This window comes from Cataglyphis hispanica, chromosome 7, assembly GCF_021464435.1.
Source record: "Cataglyphis hispanica isolate Lineage 1 chromosome 7, ULB_Chis1_1.0, whole genome shotgun sequence".
NCBI classification, from domain to species: Eukaryota; Metazoa; Arthropoda; class Insecta; order Hymenoptera; family Formicidae; genus Cataglyphis; species Cataglyphis hispanica.
Window position 1 is genome coordinate 8,490,999 of NC_065960.1, and position 17,847 is coordinate 8,508,845.

General features: G+C 31.6%; 3 protein-coding genes across 3 annotated transcripts in view; 2 read left to right on the plus strand and 1 right to left on the minus strand.

Moving 5' to 3' along the window:
* Nucleotides 1-839: 839 nt before the first annotated feature.
* Nucleotides 840-3,835, plus strand: LOC126851255 (uncharacterized). Its single transcript, XM_050595010.1, has 4 exons — nucleotides 840-981; nucleotides 2,160-2,359; nucleotides 3,143-3,286; nucleotides 3,488-3,835. The coding sequence occupies exons 1-4, from the start codon at nucleotides 975-977 to the stop codon at nucleotides 3,572-3,574; spliced, it is 438 nt and encodes a 145-aa protein (XP_050450967.1). The 5' UTR covers nucleotides 840-974; the 3' UTR covers nucleotides 3,575-3,835.
* Nucleotides 3,836-5,190: 1,355 nt separating this feature from the next.
* Nucleotides 5,191-15,872, plus strand: LOC126851237 (uncharacterized). The gene is made up of 6 exons (XM_050594982.1): nucleotides 5,191-7,732; nucleotides 11,142-11,243; nucleotides 11,986-12,123; nucleotides 12,238-12,321; nucleotides 12,800-12,956; nucleotides 13,212-15,872. The coding sequence occupies exons 1-6, from the start codon at nucleotides 6,721-6,723 to the stop codon at nucleotides 13,396-13,398; spliced, it is 1,680 nt and encodes a 559-aa protein (XP_050450939.1). The 5' UTR covers nucleotides 5,191-6,720; the 3' UTR covers nucleotides 13,399-15,872.
* A 52-nt stretch (nucleotides 15,873-15,924) lies between these two features.
* LOC126851221 (uncharacterized) overlaps nucleotides 15,925-17,847 on the minus strand; it is a 79,153-nt gene continuing 77,230 nt past the window's right edge. Inside the window, exon 16 of the mRNA XM_050594942.1 lies at nucleotides 15,925-17,846. Coding sequence (XP_050450899.1) covers nucleotides 17,647-17,846 — 200 coding nt within the window. The 3' untranslated portion in view covers nucleotides 15,925-17,646. The remainder of the gene's footprint in view (nucleotide 17,847) is intronic.

Here is a 17,847-nt window from a genome sequence, read left to right on the forward strand (position 1 = left end):
ATAAGGTTCGAATCTCGGCTAAGTATGGTTCGAATTTCCGCTAAACAGGATTTGAGTTTTCGCTAAATAAGATTTGACAAAAAACAGTAATTATGTTATAAAATAGTGTTAATTTAACGATTGACATATTTATTATATAATTTTGATTCTTATTATTTTAATTTAAAAAAAAACAAGTTAGAAATTAATTGTAATCTAAATTTACAATAATATATATGGAGAAACACATACACGTGCAAACACACAATGATTTTTATTATTATATAGTAATACACAACAGGCATTTTATTGCGTATATACTCGTACATATATCGGGTATCGAATCAGATGCAATAATTTTTCCACATCAAATCAGCTGTTCCACGACATTGTCAATTTCTGCATGATTAATAATTTCTCTGCAGCAATAATCATGCTGTGATAACATAGTATAATTATATTTAACTATAATTCTATCATTAAAAGATAAGCAATCTATAATTGAGTGGTTTCGTGAAAAGAGCTGAATGATGTATTTTGATGAAGTAGTGAGAATTTTTACTATCCGAAACATATCATATATATATTTAAGATATTATCTATATTTTATCAGAAAAATTAGATTTTATATACATATATATGTACATAAGTAAAACAAAATATTGTTAAATTCTTGCGTGATTATATATATGATAGCAACTATATTATGTAGATAATTTATATATTATATATTACATAGTTTTGCGAATCGATAATACGTCTGATATAAAACTGATATAAAATAAAGAGAGGAAGTATATCATATCACGTCATTCAGCGAAACAGTGTCATATATATATATATAGCGTAAAAAAGAAGAGAGAGAAAGAGAAGCAAAACATTTCGACAAATAAGATTACGCGAACGATAAGATTACACGAGCCTTTAACTAGTGTACAGACACGATAAGCATCATCTCGTATTGAGGCTTCAACTGTGCCGAATCGATTTCCATAATGCCAGGTGAGTGAAAAAAAAATCCTCTAAAATATAAATAAAAATAGATATAAAATATCAAATTCTTAGATTTTTTTTATAAAATTAATCTTTTTACTCTCTTATTCGCTTCACAAGTATCTTGCATTAATTTATTATATTTGTTATTATGAATACTTAATTAAAAGTTGTCATTTTCCACATTTTTATTTTTTATTATTAAAGAAAATTTGAAGCATAAATTAAAAAAAAAAACTTGGATTATAATTCTATCACGATATATACATATAAATTAAAATTAATTTAAGAAAATAAAGTTCTGTTTGCTGTTGTCTCATTTAAATATATATATATAATTTCTTTCTAAACATATTTAATTTCTAAACTTTTATTTTTTAGAGAAAGAGAAAGAGAGAAATCTTAAATATTCAATAAAAAAGTATGTGCGTATATTATAAATACATGTGTACGTGCTTATAATATACATTATTTTTGTCATATTGTGTAATGAAAAAATTATTTTTGGATATTAATTTTTTTTTTTAATTGAAAAAATCTACCGCTAAATTTTCGCAGTCACTTTAGTTTATAAAGTATGAGTCATGGATGGTAGAGATAATATGTGTGATATCATCCGTTATGTGAACCTTCTGGAAGACTTTTATCGATTACTCGAAACGTATATGTCAGTATCGATACGTTTTAATATAATTAATACATATGCTCATTATAGTATATGTCAATTATTTACTAGTTGCTTGTAAGATTATGTAGAATGAAATTTGTATTTCTTTTTTTCTCTCTCTCTCTTTCTTTCTCTTCTTTTCTCTTATGTAAATTAAAATTATCTTAATTTAAAACATCTGTATCAAAATCTATTCTTATCAGAACAATCAAAACATGTTATTTTTAATAATTTTAAACAACTTTTCTCAGGTATTTAAAACAAATTAAGAAACTATGATTTTTATAGATTGTAAAATTGATTAATGCTTTCTTTTTATTGTATCTGAATTCTAAATTTTATATCAAATAACATATCTCTTTAACATAACTAAGCTCTAAATAATCTCTCACTAAGCTTGTCACTAAGATCTTCATTTATACACTTTGATGAGATAAGATTGAAAAATTATATAAAGTTTAGTCGATCCATTTGAGTTAATTCACTTGGCATATATCGATAATTTGTCATTTTGTTACAGCCTACAGGTGGATAAACCGTACCAGCAATCAATCGCTGCCAGAAAATGCGGTCATCGGCGGCCGCGACTCTGACGGAAGCACGATTTACGTTGGCAGAGCCTTCCACAATGGCGACATGTTGCCAGCAAAAGTGATTCCTGATAAAAATGTCGCTTACGTTTGTCATAACGGCGAAGAACATCCTAAAGATAATTTTGAAGTGAGTAAAAAGTGAATTTTCTGTTTCTCGATGTTGCAAAATTATCTATTTGTTTCAAATTATTTTTATTCATAAAGACACAGGCAATCATAAATATTAAGCACAGTGTTTTCCCGTCTCTAGTAAGAAAAAATAGAATCATTAAAATAATATTAGTTTTTATTCATGACTTTTTTTTACAAAAATGACAGTATTATCATCAATTTGCATGATAAAAGATAATGTCAGTACGCATACACAATGATTTCCTGTATTATCGAATAAAATCGAATAAAAATTACAAGTCATTTTTACAAGTTATATAACATGCTATAAATAAGTAGTCGAAGTATATAACTTAAGATTAATCAGCTGTATTTAAATTTAAGATAATCTTGAGATATTATAGCGAGTGAAGGAAGGTCTGATTATTCTGAAAGCCCAATAAACCCATTATCTTAAACCCAATTGACCATGAACACATGTCCGATCAAAAATAAGTTTTGAATTTGATTAATATAAATAAGTATATTCCTAGTAATCCAAGATGATCATTAATCAAAGTCATCAAATTTGCTTTACTCGAAAACGCTATCAATTTTTCTGCGAAGATTGAAAATCAACCTCAAGATATGATTCGCGGTAAGCGAATTGTGTAAGAGATTATTATTATAATACTTTTTTGTCTCATCTGATAATCTTCTCTGATGACATAAGAATGATAATAGCAAACAATCGCTGGTATAATTAATTTTAATATAATATTATACATAATTATTATTATTTATGATAAATATGTATTAGATTCTTTGCCAAGGCGAATTTGCATGGGAATTCTGTAGTAATGGTGAAGTACCAACGGATGCGGTAATCGCTGGTCAAACAGCGGACGGGGAACCTCTATACGTTGGCCGCGTCCTCCATAACGGGTCTCAAACAGTTGGCAAGGTCAGTCTTTTCGGCAATTGTCTGTTCTTAAGATTCACAACGATTGTGTGCACATATGTATAATAAGAATATTAATTTTTCATATTTCGCATTTAATACATAAAATTTATTTTAATTGTAATCTGGTTCTGTTTACTTACACACATATATGTGTGTGTGTGTAATAAAAAAATATAATCTAAATAAAAATAATTTTTTCAGGTACAACAAAGTCACGGATGTCTGTACATTCCATTTGATGGCGAAGAATTGTCATTCAAGGATTACGAAGTTCTCGTCATGCATTAATTAAAAATTCTCTATGTAATATTTTTTATATACGGTTAAAATTAAGAATCAAGAACAAACTTTGCATATGCTGCTGAAGACGAGGACCTGCATAAGAAATTATTGTGCAAATAAACAACGCTTCTTTCTTTTTAAATATTTGTAAACATTTATTAAAATGATGATTATAAATAATACAACTATAAATAGTTGCAACTAATTGTTTCAAGTATTGTTTTTAATAAACAGCAATTAAATATAAAAAAAATATTAATTAAATAATTTATATTTTTTATTCATTCCTTAGTAACATATTTGCATAATTCACTTTATTAATCAATAGTATCATTTGTTGTAAAATTTAAATTTATGGATACAAATAATTTTTAATCTCTCCAAAAATGTAAAAACTGTAAAAAAAACTTAAAATAATACAATATTATCATATTGTAACAAAGAGAATTACTCTTATTATTTTTTACCTTTGTTTTATATAATTATAAAGTATATTATATATTTAAATACTTGCAAAATTTGTTATAAATAAACGATTATTAAAAGGATTATTAAAAGGAACATTTATTAAATTATCATTGATAAATAACCGAGCAATATGCAAATTATGGTTTATAAAAATGAAAGTATTGTATCATATCAAAAAAATGCATATAGGAGAAATCGTTTCTGTTCATTAAATTCGATAATCGAAAAAAGATATCAAAAGTTTTATGGGCTAAATGCGGAATTAAAATCATTAATTGGCTCCATGATTATTATCATTGGAAATCCACGATTGTCGCGAGTAACGGTTCAATAGAGCGAGAATGCAATAAAATCAAATATGCATATTAAAAGTATATAGTAATAGTTTATTATACGATGTATTAGTAACTTTTGAGCTACTACTAATGCGCGATAACGGTAAATAATCGATTCATCATCGCGAAAGAAGTTTGTACTTTCTGAGCAAACACGGCCGCCATGATGATCGAAGAGGATGACTCTTGGATGATGACGACCATCAATGCATCCTTGTCAGTCGGATATCAAGACAGAGGTGCCGGTGACAGCTCTGCATCGAATATTTTATAAGCATCGCTGTAGAATTGCGAGCATTACTCACTTGAGAGCGTCATACGTCAGACTTGAGAGCCAGGGCCGCCTTTAGGTCTCTTTCGGCCTCTCTAGGTCTCTCTTGCGACCTTGCGGATTTTCATCGATTTCGCGATTCCGCATCGTAGTTTCGAGAGCTTAGCATGTCATTTTAGACCTTCAGATCTGATCGATTAAAAATAAATAAAGTATTTGTTTAAATGTATTAAATAAACAAACAATTTCACGAGAATTTATCGATGACATGAGACGGTGATAGGAAAACATGGCAAATTGCAAGGAACATCGTTACACGCGAATAGAAAGGCGATAATGTCATCGGCAATGTTGCTCACCAGCTGACGAGCCATTGCGAATAGATTCAAAAGCACCGTAGATAATAGCACTTGAACGGCCCTGTCTAAAATAAGCTTTGACTGTAGAACGCGGTGAGCGATTACTTTATCAACAAATTGTCACATTTAACAGTGCCTCGTCGAGTTACGCGCGGCAACGATTCGACGACGCTCCCTGTTTACGTTCAGTTGTCATCATCCGTTCAACATTGTCGACATCGGACGCGATCACATCGTGGTGGTCAATGCAGTGCGATCCTTTTTTTAATTAACGAGTCTCTTGCATTTCTCATGTAAAAATTCACGCGCCTAGTGATCGAAAATGCTTGTCTTTACGCGACTGCTCAAAGTTATTCGCGCATTATTCTTGGTGAAAAGAAGAAATACTTTCGGATAATCCCACGTAATAACAACTACTGTGAAAAGGAAGAATTTATGTAATAAACCAAACATTATGAGAATGATCGAAGACTATGCAAATCAATCATTCGAATGGGTTGCTCGGTGAAAGAAGCTTACCCAATAGAACTGACAAGGTAATCGAACAGTTTTGCGAATAGCTTTTTACGAATCTTTAATATCACCTGAGTAGGAAAACATTCGCACCTTGTAAGAGATTTCGACATTAACTTTGGGATCTCGATTTACATAACTCAACGCGACCACGCTTTCTATAATATATTCTTCGTAGTAATAACGCACAGTTGGCGAATCATCGTCGGGAATCAAGATTGTCGACAAATAGAAACAATGTACCGTCGAATCGTGAGATACATGAAGCCGAAAAAAATTATTATTCGCCGACGCAAGAATAAATATTCCTTAGGTAGAAAAATGAACATGATATTTATTACTCGTCGTCCATTTATGAATATGTCACTTTCAGTCGAGAGTGAGTTAGACTTTATATAACATGGCATTTATCAGAAGCACGTATCCATAAAGAAATATTTGGCACGTGTCAGCTTGTTATGTTCCATTGTATGAGACAGCCCCGCATCAAGATAATTGCCATGTTTTTGATGCATCAGAAGAATGAAATAAATAAGAAGATAAAGCGATTTACCAAGAAAGAATAAAATTGGGAAAGCAAAGTGGGAAGATTCTCGAACAGTCTCGGGTGTACCTCAACGTCGTCAACGGAGAGTGACCTTGACCTGAAAAATAAGCGCGAAGCGGAATCGGAAGCGGTTCACAAAGAGCATTAACCGTGTATCTTGTAGCGGATTGTCGTAAAAAGCGATTGCTCGCGGCCAACGTTGACGACGTTGCCCCATCGACATCTGCGTTAATACCTAGGTTGAATGTTGTGTACGAAGGCGGATCAACTCGTACGTTACAAGAGCGGCGCCGTAGGCTGATCGTAGGAAAGAGCGTAACGGAAAGCGAATCCAGGGAGAGAAGAGGGGGGAGGTGGTGGTACGAAACGCTGGCGGTGACCGGCGAAGGAAGGAGATAGATAGAGCACCGACGCGTCTCGTAATGCACGATGGTGCATTAGCCCGAAGTCGCGAGACCACCGTGCGATTTCTCTCGCGCTCTCGCAACTCGCACCTGAACTCGCACCTGAACTCGGACGCCTTCCTTGAGAGCCGTTCCTCCAAAGTTGTATCGCGCTGTTGGACTTGGACCAATAATACATTCGGAAAGAGACTTGCTATATATGACTCCAATCGTCTCCGTATAAAGTGAAATATATCTTTTTCTTTGACAAAAGATATGTCTGAAATGACGACGACTATCGTGGGTGCGCCTGCAGGGCTCACGCCAGAGAAGAAACAAGCGAACCTGACAGTGGCCGATAAGTCCAACAGTGCCATCACTTGGAAGTCCATGAGTATCCAACAAAAATGGTCCTTCTTAACTAGCAACATCACCGTTGAGCCGATGGTCGCGTGCTATGTGATCCCTAGCGTGCTCTCTTCACTGGCCACGCAGAATCTTATTCTCGAAAAGGCGTGTCGAGTGAATCTGGCTTATTCGGATGAGATATGCTCGGCTTTATCTGCCAGAAACACCACCGGCTACGAGGCCGAAGAGACCGCGGTTCAACAGCTGGTAGCGCGCATGCAAACATGGAAGACACCGTTACAAAGTGCCCTACCGGCCATTCTGATTTTATTTATGGGTGCATGGAGCGATCGCACCGGTTTGAGAAAGCCTTGTATGTTGCTGCCGATAATCGGCGAGTTCTTCAGCAGTGTCACTCTCATCGCTTGCACCTATTGGTTCCACGAGCTGCCCATGGAGACGGTTGTACTAGAGACGGTATGGCCTGCGTTAACCGGCGGATGGTTCACCATGTTCATGGGCATCTTTAGTTATATAGCAGACATCACGTCCGTAGAATCGAGAACACTTAGGATCGGCGCGGCCAATGTTTTCCTATCCCTCGGCGTGCCAATCGGCATGGCCTTATCGGGGATACTGTACACGAAGCTGGGTTTTTACGGTGTCTTTACTATCTCGATGGTGTGTTATGTAATGAGCTTTGTGTACGGATTAGTGGTCATTAAAGAGCCACCGAGGGTATTAGCGGAGCGTGCGCGGAAAAAAACCCTTCCAAACAAGGGCAAACGAATCTCAGTGTGTGCTTTTATTCTAAACTTTTTTTCGTTGAGGCACATAGAGGAGACATTTCGCGTAGCATTCAAGAAAGGAGCGAACAATCGCCAGAAAAGAGTCATCGTGCTCATGGTTATTGTTATGGTTGTCATTGGACCCCTTTATGGTAAGTTTTTCAAATAATTTTCAAAAAATCCTTTAAATATCCTTTAAATCTTTTATAAATATCTTCTTGTTCATTTTTTCATCGCGTCTATATTTAATGTGATAATGCAAGATAATTTACACAAGATAAAGAACACGAGAAAGAGAGAGAGAGAGAGAGAGAGAGAGAGAGAGAGAGAGAGACAGAGACAGAGAAAGAGAAAGAGAATAATTAAAAAGCGCGAAAATGATTAATGCCAAGAAGAACTATTGCATGCAACGCTATGAGAGACTTACAATTTTAACAATATCATTAACTATCATTACACAAGAAAGTTGTTTCGAAATGCATAAGTAAGTTTATTTTTGTGATTGTTAAAAATGTACATATAAATTGTTTTAAAACAAAAGAGCACAAAAATCAAAGAAAATAAATATCTATTTTGTGTGAATTATTTTGCTGTTATTTTGAAATATTTGTTTCGTAATTTGAGCTATTGTTATAATCATAAAAATAAAAGCATCGATAATTTAACTTTATTATTGCGCATATTTTAATGTGTATATTTATAATTTATTTTCCTAATTGTTTTTAACTAAAATATAAAACACATTATACTCACAGAAGTATAAAATTAATTAATTTTAAATGAAAGTAATTGGGATTAATAATTAATCATATTAAAAGCCAGAAATGAATTATAGATGCATTAGAAATTCAATATATGCAAATATAATTTATTTGTGTGTAAATATGATTATCTAAATTAAAAAAAAAAGAATCGGATAAAGCGAACTGTATAGTAAGAATTAAAAATAAAATATATCCATTATTTTTTGCATGCATCCGTAGCAGTAAAAACTTGCTGTAACTCTCGTCAATCTTGCTATTCGCGTTGCGGTAACTGTGCACATTCCCATTAGTAATTACTTACGTCCGACAGCATGCATATATTGTATGCGAAGGGAAAGTAAGAGAAGATATGTATAAAACTAGGCATACATTTATACGAGCGCGAATATGTGGTGTTATTTAGATGTATGTACACTGGCATGTCTTCTAACAAATAATTTACGTATTTTTTAAGCGATAAAAATATGCATAATAAATTACGATATCGGCATATAGATATACCAAGTGTTAATGACAGTATTAATATTAATATTATAATACCAAATAATACATTGATAACACAATAAAGCTTCTAGTTTGAGCTAGAGTTGCTCGTCCAAGCACGCGACCGCTCGGATCATTCAATTTTTCAATTAGCGTGCATTTGTTACAGCGCGCTATCGCGACTTTAATGTGATCGTGCACGTTTGTACGGCGACAACGCACAATTCCAGTACATTTCGCGGATGCCCTTGTCACAATTTAATTATATAGATACTGTCGTTACAATGTCTGGGTACGCATTAAGCACGTATTACCCCAACTGCTAAGTGACGTGGACAGCCGTCAGCGGACTTATAACAATTTCGTGTAATAGGCGTCTTCCTGATTTTGAATGCCCTAACGCGGATATACCTGTAAGATGTTATACTTTTCTTAACTCTCTCTTTTCTTTATAGTCACACAAGATGAGAGTCTCTTAATACTCTCTTCATTCACGCGTATTCCGATAGTATATTTTTATAGAACAAATGAATAAGCAAAAGTACAAATATTGTGTCTAGATAAATTTCAGCAGTTATATAAAATGCCATGTCTTTTAAAAATAATTTTCAAATCAATGTTTAAATATTCAATAGCGTGAAACATGTATCAATTATTCTATACTTTAATACAAAAACTTGATCCTTATTATTTTTTATAAAAACTAATGCCTTTTAAAATAAAGCCTTTGTTTACCAGATAAAAGTTAAAAAAATTCTACTTTTATTTTTTTTCATAATATTAATTTGGACGGTAAAATATACAATAATAAAAGGCGTACACAAAAAAAATGTAAAAATTTAAAGAATAAATATTAAATTTATAATATATATAAATTCTCTCTTTCCCCCTCAAAAGATTTCAAGATATTCTATATAAAATAGTATTGTATTTTATAATCGAATTATTTTATAAAACACTTTCTATATTCTACATCAAAATTTCAATGTTTGTCAATAAGTCACGTGTATGAATGTAGGCAAGCACGTAGCAACCGCAAGCAAAATCACGCACTTATTTACATGCAGTACATATGCGGTCCAAACGTGATTATATACTAACGATGTAATTTCAGATCTTTGCTCATCAAGGATACATAGGTGAAAGTCCGAGTGTCCTCGCGTATCATATAATATTACATTTTCATTATAATCTTGCGAAACATAGTATACATTGAAGATACCGTGTCATATGAAATCACCGATTCTACAAATTCTTGTAATATATCACGCAAATATGCCTCAGTTGTAATACGGTAAAAATTAAATGAAAATGTGCATACATATTTGTATTTCCGATAATATTCGAGTGCTAAAGAAATCTTTTAGTTTCTGTATAACTGCTATCTCCAGTTGTGCATCTTCATTGAGTATTTCTTTTTTTTTTTTTTCAAAAGAGTGAGTTTTACATAATCATCACGTTGCATTTGACCTTCGCAGTTAACTCGATGGTATTACTACAGGAAGCAATTGGTCTAATTGTTGTCGATGTAATCGTCTGAAAATGGTAAATTGTAATTGAACAGAAAATCGTTGCGCTTGGGTAACTCAAAATATTATTGCAGTAATATTAACAGCGTGATAATGGCCTCATAAAATACGAGGTACCGTTGAAAATAAACTATGTAAATACCAGTAGTTTATTCGGGCACAAAGATAAGATATAAGTTACAAATTCACGCGTTAATAATTATAATCAAAAATACAAATGAGATGTTTGGCTTATAATATTCATAATATTAAAAATTTTCTTTAAATAAAATTTTACAAAGTAAAGTACAAACTAAAAATTGGTTAAATTTATATTGGGATTTACTGTTGCTTACTATTAATTTAATAGATTCTGAAAATTTTTAATATGACGATTAGGACGAAATCATCGTAACATTATGTGAAAAATAACAATAGCTTGACCCAATCTTGATTAAGAACTAAGATTCTTAAGAGTCATTGTATAAAAATCTAATCTTATATAAATAGCAAATTATGTGTCGGGTTATTAAGTCGTTAGTATTCACGATAATGAACATCAATTAAAGCTTCATGGCTAGAATTACATACACATACATGCACATATTTTCTAAAAATGAAAATTTAAAACGTAAGATTGGGATTAAATCGATACATTTTTTATTGTTACATATAGCATACGTATTCTGTTATTATCGAAACTTTTATCATCTTTAATCCTTAATCGATTGTAAATATTTTCGTTGCAATAGAAAAATTGTTTAACGATAAGAATATAAAAGTACCATTAAGTCTATCTATTTCAGGTGAAATGGCGGTTCTCTATCTTTACATGCGATACCGATACAATTGGAACGAAGTGTCGTTCAGCATGTTTTCCACGTTTGGCATGGTAACTAATCTGATTGGTAAGAAAATCACTTCAAATAAAAACGTTACATATTATCAAGAATTAGTTTATATAGAAATACATATGTAACATAATGATTATTCGTAGAAGTAGATAATCTTTTATGATCGTTCGCGAACTAAAGATATCTCCATTAGTTTTATCCTCGTAACTCAGCTGCTCAATCAAGTCTTTTTCTATTTATGAAACCAATGAAAGATCAACGAATGATGTCTTTTACATAAAAATGAATATCGTTGCTAAGTGGAATCACTGACTATCGCTTTTATTCTAACGGATCGTTGAAAATAGAGATTGCCTTGAAAATGCAATTGTTTGTAGATTGTAAATAGATGACAGAGATGGAGAGAATATTAGATATTTTGCAATAGAAAGAATGATAAATTCTATTGCTAATAAACGCATGGTAATTAATAATGCATACTGACATAAAGAGTAACAAGAAAATTCACAATTATTTTGTGAACCAAATTGAAATTTTAGCATTTACTGTATTCGACGTTATATTTACGAAAAAGGGAGAAAGATTTTCTATTAATTAAAAACTTTCTGTTTGCCAATGTCACGTAAATTTATCACACAATTCAGTTCACTAGCGTTTCAAACATTTTTTCTTCAATTAATGGCCCGTCGTAATTTACAATGTTTTATGTTTACTAATTCTTTTTTGTTGAAACCGTTATTCGAGCAATAACGTTTCTTTTTGTTAGAAAATTGAGAGATTTTCTTCTCATACACAGGCACCGCGATTTCCGTCGGTATCTTCAGTCACATCCTCAAAATAGATGACGCGATTGTGGGTATCATGAGCTGCATGAGTAAAATTTTAGCAAGTTTTGTCTACGCGTTCGCCACAAGTGCTTGGATGGTCTACGTAGGTCAGTCTTTTTAAAACGGCTAACATCAGGGTAACAACTATATACATGTCAAATATATCGTGTACAATTCCAACATTTTTCGATAAATAACGTATTTATAATTACATGTTTCAGCTGCTATTGTGGAGATCGTAAACGGTACATCTTTTATTGCCATGCGATCAATAGCGTCCAAGCTCGTGCCTACAGATGAACTCGGTAAGCGAGAACAAATATACAAGATGATACTTCTTACGCTGTCATCTCTAATGACTTTATTATGCAGCTTTAGAATTAATCTTGCAATTTTCTGTGTAAAATACTTGATGAGAATATTTTTTTAACTGATAAATGGCTGAAGAAGCAATTCGAATAAATAGGAATATTTTTGTAGAATGATCTTACAAATATAAGAATTACCACTATTATACTAATATTTCAGTAGCGCTTAACGTTTTCAATTTAAACTCGTTCAATTTAAACTTCATCTTCAAGCTGCTTTGCAGCATCGCGTAATTCGAATAATTTGGGCACCAAATTACAATTTATATTGCGACGATGTTAATTTTTCCTTCATCGCGAATAAAGTTTAACGAAGCCTTCCTGCTAAGCTAACCATTCGGCGAGGAATATTTGACACAATTTTGATAATTTTTATACTCTGCGGGCAGCTAAGATACATTATGTAATTTTACAGGTAAAGTCAATTCATTGTTTGGTGTGTGCGAGTCTTTAATGCCGCTTATTTACGGACCCATGTACAGCGCTATTTACGCGGCGACCATGAATACATTACCTGGGACTTTTTTCATCGCCGGAGGATCCATGACAATGCCCGCGGTATTTGCATTTTTGTAAGTATTCGTAATAAACTTTCGCCAATTATTATATTTTAACATATATTTTGCAACATTTCCAATCACTCTGTATATTAGGTATAATTCGATTGTCTCTTTATTAAAATAAGGAAAAGAAAGCCAATGGATTTGCTCCTATTGTCTTTTCCTTATTTTGTATTATCATTATCGGATTATTATTTTGTGAATTATTTATCTTTTTTAAGTTTCTAAATTATAATTGTGTGTAACATTAAATGTATTTTTAATAAGGTGGTTGTACATGGAGCATCGAAAGGATCGTATGCTAAAGGAACAGAAAGATCCCGAAGCTATGATCAATCATAAAAACGAAGACACGACAGACCACAGTTTGAAGAACATTCGGATTATAGATACGCAAAAGGTTGAAATAATGAATGGCATAGATAACGCGGCCTTCGAATCTGAGAAGTTGTGATCTCACGATTTACGTGATCTTTTTAATATATATATATATATATATATATATATATATATATATATAAATGTAAAGACAGATGATACGTTAATAATACCTCATCAAAAAGAAAGGACTGAAGGGGCATCTTAAAGCCAGTGTCGGTAAAGCGCTAATCGAGGAGCTATTGATAATGGAACTAGCAAATTCATTTTACGCACAGAAACCAAAGTAACTTCAAAGCAAATACATATATTCAATAGTGTTAAAATCCGAGGTACATAAAGTTTCCGGCAATTTTGTCGCAGAAAAAAATACTTTTGAAATTTTTTCGGGATTTGTTAGAGATGAACTATTTGTTAGAGATAACACTTATGTTCGGAACAAAGTTTAACAGAATTAAAATTTCTAAACTTTTAAAATTCTGCAAAATTTTGCAAAAATAAATAAAGATTCAAAGCTACTGTATCTTTCAAATGCAACTGCTAACAGTTATCTACTTCATAAAGCATTGAAGTACAATTTAAGTGTAAATAAAAAATTTTGGTAACTCTTTTTGCCATCCATCACTTCATTTATAGCAATGTATAGATTCTTTTTCAAGCATTTGCGAGATATAAAGAACATTCTGAATAAATAGGGTAACTTACCGGATTACATTTATAATTTAACATTTGTATAAGTTAAAATAATATATAACGGGAATTATTTAAAAAATATTATTTTTTAAGAAAATATATAATTAAAACAATCATTTTAGAATAGACGAAAATTCTCTCCTTATTTTTTTTTAGAGATTGCAAGAGGCATTAGTTTACTAGTATACTGACATATGGTAAAAATTTTTCTGTGCAGAATTTTTTTATAACACAATCTTTTCTAAGATAAATGTGATGTAATATATCATATCTCATAATCTTCAATTTTGGTATCGTTTAAAAGCGATCAATACATGCAACAATAGCGTCTTTGATAGTGGCGTTAAATACAATACTCAGATTTTTATTTAACGATCTATATGCTTTATGCTGAGTATATATATTACTAGTACAAACTGTACTTAAAAACAGATTATAACGATAGCGTAAAAGAACTATGCACACATTACATAGGTATTCATACTACATAACATTAATTAATCAATTTCCGATTACACAAATTCTTAATAACAAGCTCGTAAAAAATATAAATCCTTCTTCCTTCTAACAATGAGTAAATTTTACAAGAAGCATGATAAAGACATGCTATTTAATATCTCAAGGATTTTGTCGAATAAAACTTGATCAGCGTATATCAATATGTAATTTCATTTATAATTAATTTTAGTTAAGCTTAATACAAATTTTATTTAAGATTTACTATACATGTATATTCGCATATACGACAATATACATTCAAAATTGATAAAAATAAATAATGTATTTATAACTGTTTTTGTAATACACGTTTTCCACATATAGAACTTCCATACCTGACGTTTTCTTGTTTAGAGCTATAGCTTATTAAATTTCTGCATATTTATAACTTTTATGTGTAATATATAAATTAAAATGTAATAATTTATACATATATGTATATGTACACATACACACACAGCGGGCGCGGTCGCAAAATAAATGGCGCGCGCGCTTATGTTCTAGTTTACAGAAAAATTATAGATTTTCATTGATCATATTTTTGAAAAGTTTGTATCTAAAAAATTTTTTTGAAATAATTATACATATAATCTATCATATATTAAAAATATCTGTTTAGAAACAAATAAAAAAACTAAAAAATAAATTATGGCTGTACGTAATCTTAAACTTCAGTCAATGCACAATGAAAATTGTAACGTTGTGATGCTTTTGTTACATTACAATTTTCTTTACATTAATTGAAATTTAAGATTACGTATAAATCTAACGATAAGTTTACGGTCAGTACTTAACGTAACGTAACGCGTTATGAAAAAGTTTGTGCAATGACCTTTACACGTGATAATTAGATTTTTAAAAAATCAATTATTTTTCCACTTTCTTTAAGAATCAATCCATAAAAGTATTAACAGATTGTACTTACATCTAATTCTTCTTTGACCTTTGTAATGAGTAGTTAGGAAGAATCGATAGAAATCAATAATGAATGGAGAAACAAAAAAAAAGATGTCATAAGATCACCAACGGTCGACTATAATTTTTTAGTTAATATGTAGAATTGATTATCAGAGTTATCAATTATAAATAATTACTATAATTATAAAGTTATCAACCTTCTATTTGTCTTTATAAAAAAAACTCAAAGATTTTAAATTTTGCAAGTTTGGAGAAATATATCAAGAGAATAAATCATTAGAGTATATGCGGAAATTAAAATTTAACAATTTTAAATATTTCTAAAAAATTTTTAACTTAAAACTTTTACACCTCACTTGAATTTTATAATGCATTAAGTAAATTCAAATTAAATTTACAATAATCATAAAATATTTTTATTTTTAAAGATTGGATTTTTTTGTAGGTAGGTACTTGAATGATGAAGAATATGGAAAAAAATACTCCGTATAAGTTTATGTTTTCAACAATTTACTCCTAGGCTCTTGTTCTGGCTTGTTGATTGAGACCAGCGCGGTCTCCCTTTGTTACATAATACATAAAAATAATGGTATGTACAAATGTAAGGAGAAAATGTTAGGCACTCAATGAACAAAACGGCAAAATTATAAATGATAGTTTTATCGCGCGCAATATACGAGCGAATAGTATTCTTATAACGTGCAATGTTTCAATAAAATGATGCACTCAGAGAGCAGAAAATGATAAGTTTTAAAATTACACTGCAAGGTGTGAAAAATAGAGCGCAGCTACGTGATATGGACACGTCAAACAGAAAAATCAATATATAATACAATCAGTTTTCTTTTGTCCAAATTTTATTCGTTACTCAACTTGTGTCGAGTTCAAGATCCGATTGTTTTGGTGAAATGACTGGTGTTGGAATGTTGATGTCGGGTAATAAACATTTTCTGGAATGTGCTCCGCGCAAAGTTTCACAATTTCGTTTTTTTCTTTAAAAATTAAGTCACATTATATCTAAGTACCGCAGTGTCGTTACATAACATTATTAAACGCTCCATCCCATATTTTCACTGGCCTTCGTGCTCATTACGATAAATGGTATGAATATTCAAAAGGAAGGATTGCTTACTACTCTGATTTTGCGCAATTAATACGCAATTTACGCATCAATGCGCAATTTTCCCCGTATAGTCTAAACATGTTTGTAGACTAGAGTTCTCATGTAGTTGATATTGGTTTAAATTAAAACATAAAACTTGCATAAAATGTTCTATCTTTGAAATTTTCCCTTCTCATTCAGAGATTCGTGATGCTCGCAACCTTCCGATTATACAATCTGATTTCAATCGATTCAATTCGTTTCACCATACGCACTATTATATTAAATGTAAAAAATAACGTAGAGTCAAGACATAGTTATTGTTGGATGCGAGCGATTTTTCGACATTCTGCCAGTCCGATATACTCGATGTCATTCTTCGATTCTTCGTCATATTCTTCAATCCTATATAATGTCTTCTTTTCTAATCATTATTTAATTTTATCAATCAATCGACATACAAATTGCATGATATATCATTGTTTTTTTTTCCAGTATTCGACATAAAAGTCCACATTACGCTGAATAAAATAAGTTATACACCATTTGTCTATTTTTTCTCCATTAAAATATTATGATACACACAAATTACAATTATTTATGCTCGGAGTATAAGAGCCGTTAGTAGTGTGAAACTAGAAAGCCTTTGTCGTTTTGTTTGCAGTCGTAAAAACTGTCTTGTCATACGCGGATGGGATACAATTTGATTTGTACAATTAACTTTATACATATCCTCGTACGATTGATATGATTCCATATTTCTGATCAAAGAACGGCATGTTCGCCAACGTTTGACGACGTGCGCAAAAATAATATTTATCAATTAGTACAGTAACATTCTAAACCGAATGTAATCATTGGTTCCTATGAACCAGCCAAAGCTGTCTGCTTTATCGGTACAATCAATCGCCGATAACACTAAAAAAGGATACTATATAATAAAATCCGCAAAATAATATGAATAATTATCGCTGTACATTTGGTCACTCAAGAGTTTTTCCTTAACTATTACTTATCTACGTGTTACGTTTAGTGGGTATTATGCGCTAACGGCCCTTAACCCGCTGATAATATCACAGATGAATGAGTTTCCGTGTTGTGCGTTACGTAACGCTATCTAAGATTCCTAACAAGTGCATTGATTCTCTCGATTTTGTCACTGAGCATTCGCCTCTCGGAATCAAGAGCTGTTCTGGCAGACAGGAGTTCATAAATTTTCCGCTCTAATTGAACAGCTTCGGAATGCAAACTGTTGTACTGTGCTATCAATTTCGATGTTTCACTTGTCAGAATTTTTCTCTCAAGTGCCTTTTC